The 6,884-nt window shown below is 42.6% G+C and overlaps 1 protein-coding gene across 1 annotated transcript; it reads left to right on the top strand.

The window, feature by feature from the left end:
• Window positions 1-4,869: 4,869 nt before the first annotated feature.
• On the top strand, window positions 4,870-6,673 carry LOC132238626 (protein tyrosine phosphatase type IVA 1-like). The gene has a single exon (XM_059704415.1). The coding sequence runs from the start codon at window positions 4,870-4,872 to the stop codon at window positions 5,389-5,391; it is 522 nt and encodes a 173-aa protein (XP_059560398.1). The 3' UTR covers window positions 5,392-6,673.
• The last annotated feature ends 211 nt before the right edge of the window (window positions 6,674-6,884 follow it).

Here is a 6,884-nt window from a genome sequence, read left to right as displayed (position 1 = left end):
AAGGAGGCAGGAGAGGCTCCCGCCACCACCGCTGTGCTGCCAGCCATCAACCTGGCTTGTGGCTGAGCAGAGCTCCCCCCAAGGGAAAGCACTGACCACCAGGGGGCAGTACCTGCATCGAGCTTCTGCCCCCTGATGGTCAGTGTGTGTCATAGTGACCAGTCATTCCCAGTCATTCTGCTGTTATGGTCAATTTGCATATTACCCTTTTATTATATAGGATAGAGCAGGGGTGGGCAAACTTTTTGACTCAAGGGCCACAATGGGTTCTTAAACTGGACCGGAGGGCCGGAACAAAAGCATGGACGGAGTGTTTGTGTGAACTAATATAAATTCAAAGTAAACATCATTACATAAAAGGGTATGGTCTTTTTTTTCAATAGTTTTATTCATTTCAAACGGGCCGGATCCGGCCCGCGGGCCATAGTTTGCCCACAGCTGGGATAGAGGCATGGTGCACTGGTGGAGGCCTGCTGGTTTGCCCTGAAGTGTGTCCCGGATCAGGGTGGGGTTCCCGCTGGGGTGTCTGGCCAGCCTGGGTGAGGGCTGAAGAACGTTTTCAGTCTGGCCACACCCCCTGCAGGGTGGGGGTCCCCACTGGGGTGCCTGGCAAGCCTGGGTGAGGGGCTGATGGCCATTTTCAGGCTGGCCATGCCCCCCAGAGACCCAAACTCCCAGCCTCTCCTTTTTTTCTTTTTTTTCTGGGATTTATTTATCTTCTATAATTGAAACTTTGTAGCCTTGAGCAGAGCCCAGGGCCAGCCAAGTCAGGCAGGAAGCTTTGCATCCTCCATCGCTGGGGGCAACCCAAGCCTCCTGCTCGCTCCAGCTCTGTGGCTCCTGCCATCTTTGTTGGGTTAGTTTGCATACTCACTCCTGATTGGCTTGTGGGCATGGCTTGTGGCCGTGGCTTGAGCATAGCAGAGGGATGGTTAATTTGCATGTTTCTCTTTAATTATATAGGATTCTCCAGATGTGAGTTATGAATGCAGGTAGGGTAAATGTATTCCTAAATAATTTCATAATTTTTGTATGTGTATGCTTGTAAGACTTAGTCATTTTTTTATTAAAATGTATGTATTTATTGCCTACTATGTGACAGAATTAGAGATATAGTCTCAGACACAGGGAAAAAAAGAAACAAAGAATGTTATTGTTATCATGGAGCAGAAAATCAACAAAACAAAAAAAAATCAAGACGATTTTCAGGTAGTTATAAGTATTTGGCAGAAAATTAGGAGTGCTGTCTGATAGTAAATTCAAATTTAGACTGAGGACTTCAGAAGATCTCTCTGAGGGTGTGATATTTATGCAAAGATCTGAATGACACAAAGGAGATAGCCTGATAAAATCTATGGGAAGAACATGTCAAGTGAAAGGAAGAGCTAGTGAAAAGGTTAAAAGGCAAAAATAAGCTTAGTTCCATTAGAAGTTTCTGGAAGTTCTTAAGCCAGGAAATATGTGTACAGTGTAAGATTGTAAAACCTCTCTCAGGCTTCAGTGGGGAAAATTGAAGTATCAGGGTTTAAAACAAGATGCTTGTTAGCTGATTGTTGTAGTAGTCCAAACAAGAAAAGATGATGACTTGAACCAGGGAAGAGGTGGTGAAATGGAAAGAAGTGGATGGATTTGAAATATATATGGAAGTAGAGTTTGCAGAACATTCTTATAGAAGAGGTGGCTATATAACCAATAAGGAGATGAATAAATGAAAATAACAAGATTTTTGGTGATGAATGAGTAGATGTGGGCAAATTTACTCAAATAGGCAAGAATAGGGGAGGCACATACTTCCTTGGGGAGAGGAGAATAAAACTTTTGCTTTGGCCATGTTTTGACTTTTAGAGTCTTTCACCACTGAAGAAAATGGTGTCAGCACAGCTACCATGGCCCCTACTGATTTCATCACGTTGTGTCCACAGGTATTTTGTCTTTACAGATGCCAGATCCCTGAATCCCTCCCAGCTCTCTCCCTCTACTCTCACCTGAGTCTGAGATCCGCAGCCAATCCACATCTCTGTGGCTGCACAGGAAGCCAATCTAGATCCTTGAGGCAGAACCACCCCTCCAGACACACCACTGTGCTTGGGACTAGCCACTCCAGCTGTATACCTCACAGCCAGCCTGATGCCTGGCACCAGCTTCCACCACACTGTGTGTGCCCAGCTGTGTGTAGGCCCTGATATGACTGTACCTTCTGTCATTGGCCAGCACTCTTGGGCTCACCTGCAGTAGCCTCCATCCACCTATGCTCCTGACTCTGACATCTCTCACTGCCATGCACCCATGGTAAGAGCTTGCAGTCACAGTAGTGCACTCGGACAGCCAGGAGCCCCACAGTTGTAGGTGGGCCCAGCTCTGGTCTGTTTTTTGTCACTGACCTGCACTCCTGGGCTTGCTTGCAACTAGTCCCTCAGCTGTGCACCTGCATTCCGCCAACCCAAATTCCCATCACCAGCTCCCACTGCTGTACATGTGCCGTTGGTGAGACTCTGCAACCACAGGAGTGCACACCAAAGGCCAGGGCCCACACAGCTGTAGCCTCAGTTGGCCCTGGCCCTCACTGCTGATTCTGGTCCCAACTACTACATGTATGTCTGCAATTGTCTCCTACCATGATCCAGGCACCAGCACTTGTCCCCACAGCTGAGTGTGTGCAGCCCATCCCATCATCATTGTCCTATCCTGGTCCCTAGCTGCTGGAACTTGAAGCACTGCTGAGGATCCCAACAACCCTTACAGTCACTGTGGACCACAGAGAGTCTACTTTAAATTTTATTTAGGTTCAGGGGTAAAATTTACTTGAAAATGAGTAAACCTTGCCTTCTTCAACTGAAATTGACTCTTCAAAAAAATTTGCAAGAGTCGATTATTATAGAAAAACAACAATATGCATTCACAACTGTCAGGCATCATCTGGATAGAAACTCCAGCTTTGCCATTTACTTACCAGATCACCTCAAGCAGTTTACTTATTTTCTCTGAATTTTATTTTGGTCAAGTTTAAGATTACAGCTCCTAATGGTTACTTAATGGGACTCATTTCAGGCTTAGTGAAATAATGTAAAACATCTAGTATAATGTCTGGCAATATAATACATGTATAATAAATGATGAATATTTTTTATTAAGACCAGCTTTATTTCATAGAACCCTTAAAATTATATATTCTCTTATATATTATCTTACTTAATAATAGACAAACATGTAAATTATCCCTCTGCTACATTCACCAGCCAATCAGGAGAGTATGCAAATTAACCCAACAAAGATGGCAGTTAATTTGCATACATAGGCATGAAGCAGTGAAGCAAAGATGGGAGGCTCCGGACCGGAGCGAAGGCCTGGGTCCCGGGTGCCGGAGGAAAACCGGTGCCGGCAGCCAGGGGAAGGGAAGGCCTATTGCACGAATCTCTTCATGCAACGGGTCTCTAGTCTATACCATAAAAGGCCTTTGGTCATCACGCCATAATGGCAGAATGACCAAACAACCAGTCACCAGGAGGTGCATGGAGCATCTCTCGCAGGCCGGGACTTGCAGCTCACGTGGCAAGGCAGGGCTTGCGTGGGGCTCAAGGGCTGGCAGGGCTGGCAGGGCTGGCACAGCAGAGGTGGGGCCCGCAGCTCCTGCAGGGCAGGTCTGGAGTCTCGCCAGTGTTGCGGGTCTGGGTCTCATGCAATTTGGTGCACTGGGCCTCTAGTTTTATATATAACCATATATAAAATACTGCTAAACTATAAGTTACTGGATGGCATGAATCATATCTTGTTTACTTTTGAATCTCTATAACCTTCTACAATGCCTAGAACAAAGTAGAAATTTTAAAAATACCTGCTGAAGTAAAGTGGAATAACTTCCTTGATGTTTTTATCAATTACTGTCTAACAAACCACTTCAAAACTTTGTGGCTTGAAACAACAAAACATGTATTTTTGGTTGGGGCTACTTACTTTATTTCACTTAGTGTCTGTTAAGGGAGCTCAAAGCCTGGGGTCTAGAATTATTCAAAGGCTCACAAATTTACAAGGTGGTGCTTGGCTAAAAAGACTGAAACAGCTGAGAAATGGAAAAACTGGGACAATTTGGACATATCTCTCTATCTCCACATGGTCTTTCCAGCTTTATGATTTCAGGGGAGACAGATTTATGTGCCAGCTCAGAGCCCTTAAGGTATGATTCTTGAAAGAGATAGAGAGAGAGCATATTGGCCCCATGGACTGCGGACCGGCTCAGCAGCGCACTCTCCCGAGCGGTTCACTGCATGGTAGCCTGGTGCCCCCGCTGCCGTCAGCACTGCCTCTGCTGCCCCGCCGTGACCACTGCCTCCCCCTGCCCTGCAGCCGTCTCCACCGCCACTGTCTGGGTCGCCACCGCCTCGGGACCAGCTGTATGATTAGGCCACAATCTTCAATGAGTAAACATATTCCTCAGTTCTGTGGCGTTCTTGGTCACACATTTATGGAGTTTCTGAAGGGCGGTGGAGATTATTGCCAGGCACAGCACAACCGCTATGCAGACAAGTGAACTGTAGAAATTCATTACTACTCCACCAAGAAGCCCCCATATGAGTGGTTAACCTGGACACAGACGTGTTGAATTGAAAACTGCAGAGCATTTTACAAGAGTTCTGACCTGGATGGGGTAAACCTCAGTGCGCTTCCTTTCTATTGCCTCAGTATTACTGGATTGAAGAATTGCTGCTTCTTGTAAGGAGGTTCATGTCATTTCCCATTACTCCCAACTTCACTCAAAGCACTGAGAATTTCAAGTGGAGTATATTGAAGTAGACTCAGTTTCTTTGCATCATTTCTGTATTCAATTTTTAAATTCTTTCCTACCTTTATTGAGTGTTTTTTAACTAAATTACCATGGCTCAAATGAACCGCCCAGCTCCTGTGGAAGTCACATACAAGAACATGAGATTTCTTATTACACACATTCCGACCAATGTGACCTTAAACAAATTCATAGAGGGACTTAAGAAGTATGGCATTACCACAACAGTAAGAGTATGTGAAGCAACTTATGACACTACTCTGGTGGAGAAAGAAGGCATACAAGTTCTTGATTGGCCTTTCGATGATGGTGCACCACGGTCCAACCAGATTGTTGATGATTGGTTAAGTCTTGTAAAAATTAAGTTTCGTGAAGAACCTGGTTGTTTTATTACTGTACATTGTGTTGCAGGCCTTGGAAGAGCTCCGGTGCTTGGTGCCCTAGAATTAATAGAAGGTGGGATGAAATATGAAGATGCAGTACAGTTCATAAGACAAAAGCGGCGTGGAGCGTTTAACAGCAAGCAACTTCTGTATTTGGAGAAGTATCGTCCTAAAATGCGGCTGCGCTTCAAAGAGTCCAGTGGTCAAAGAAACAACTGTTGCATTCAATAAAACGGGTGACTGATGCCATTGCCTTGAAAGCGGAACTTGAGATGGGGCCTAATTTGTCATATGTATTAGCCGACATGTTGGCTTGGTGAATAAGTCTAATGAAGCTTCCAAAAGAGGGTGGAAAATCAGTTTTACCAGGCCACAAGCTTGACGGAATTGCAACCTCTATGTTTGGGTTATGACCAACCTATTTTGACACTTGGCAAAAGATTCTTACTGTTCAGCATTTAAAACCTGCTTATCATTTGTACCAATTCACTTTTCCTGAAATCATGCAGTATTGAGTTATGTCTTTAAATCTATTCCCATGTCAGAATCTCACCGATATGTAAAAGATTTAGAAAGATTAGGTGCCAAAATACCCAGCACAATACTTGTAGATTTTAGTTTCATACAGAACTAAAATCCCAGGAACTATGAACACTCTGGACCTTATGTGGTTTATCCCTTCAGTCATTTAAAACATAGAAAGTAGGGCCTATATGGTTATTTGGCTGCTCACTTTATGTTTACATCTCCCACATTCATACAAGTATACATCAGGTTTGCTCAACTTGTTGATTTTTATACAAAGTCTTTGTTATTATTTAATGTCTTTCTATAAATCTCATTTTGTGCTATTATGGAAAGCCTCCATTTTGAAAATCTGCATTGTATAGAAGCACATGTCTTCAATGTCTCCAGACAAAAAGCCTTACAGTTAATTTTAACATTTGCACTTAATGTGCAAACTATAGGGAGGGCCTGAGAAAAGAATGAGAGAGGGCTATTGAGTATTTTTTAGTAAAATGTTGCCTTTGTCTTGTGTGGAACATGTAGAATATGCTCTTTGGTAAATATTCTTTTAAAGGTAGACATGCTTTATTGTAGCTAAAACGATTCTTAATCATAAAAATTCTGAATTCTTGTATTTTTTTCATACATTCTGAAGTTTACCAACTTACTTTTGTTTGAAGTGTGATTTTTTTTTCCTTCCCACCCTCTTTGCAAAAAAAAGAAGTGGGTTTCTGCTAATGAATTGAGCAGACATCTAATATTTTATATGCCTTTTGAGCTGTGTAACTTAATATTTGGATACTTGATAATTTCAAGTTTTATTTGTTTTATTATGTAATTGATAAAATGGTGATATGTATTGATGTTAGTTCAACCATATATTTATACTGTTTGGGAATGTGTGGTTATAGTTCTGTGGGAGAAATAATTTGTCAGTGTTCACCAGCTTGTAAAAATTTAGTGCAAGAGCTTAAACATCTAAATAAATGAGATGCATTAAAAAAAATTTCTTCAGTCACTTCACCACTTTCTCTTCACTGAGTTGTAGAACAGAATATATTGTGGACTTTTCTGAAAATACAGTTTACCCCAATCTGTTGGCAATGTTTTTTAGTAACTGATCCAAAGTAATCTGACCAGGAATTTGTGAATGAGAGCAGTAAAATAAAATTGGTCATACTTTAGTAATTGTTGAATATGAATAATAGGTATATAAT

Source organism: Myotis daubentonii, chromosome 7, assembly GCF_963259705.1.
Source record: "Myotis daubentonii chromosome 7, mMyoDau2.1, whole genome shotgun sequence".
NCBI lineage: Eukaryota > Metazoa > Chordata > Mammalia > Chiroptera > Vespertilionidae > Myotis > Myotis daubentonii.
The sequence above is the reverse complement of the archived record's forward strand: the minus strand, read 5'-3'. Positions and strand labels throughout refer to the sequence as shown.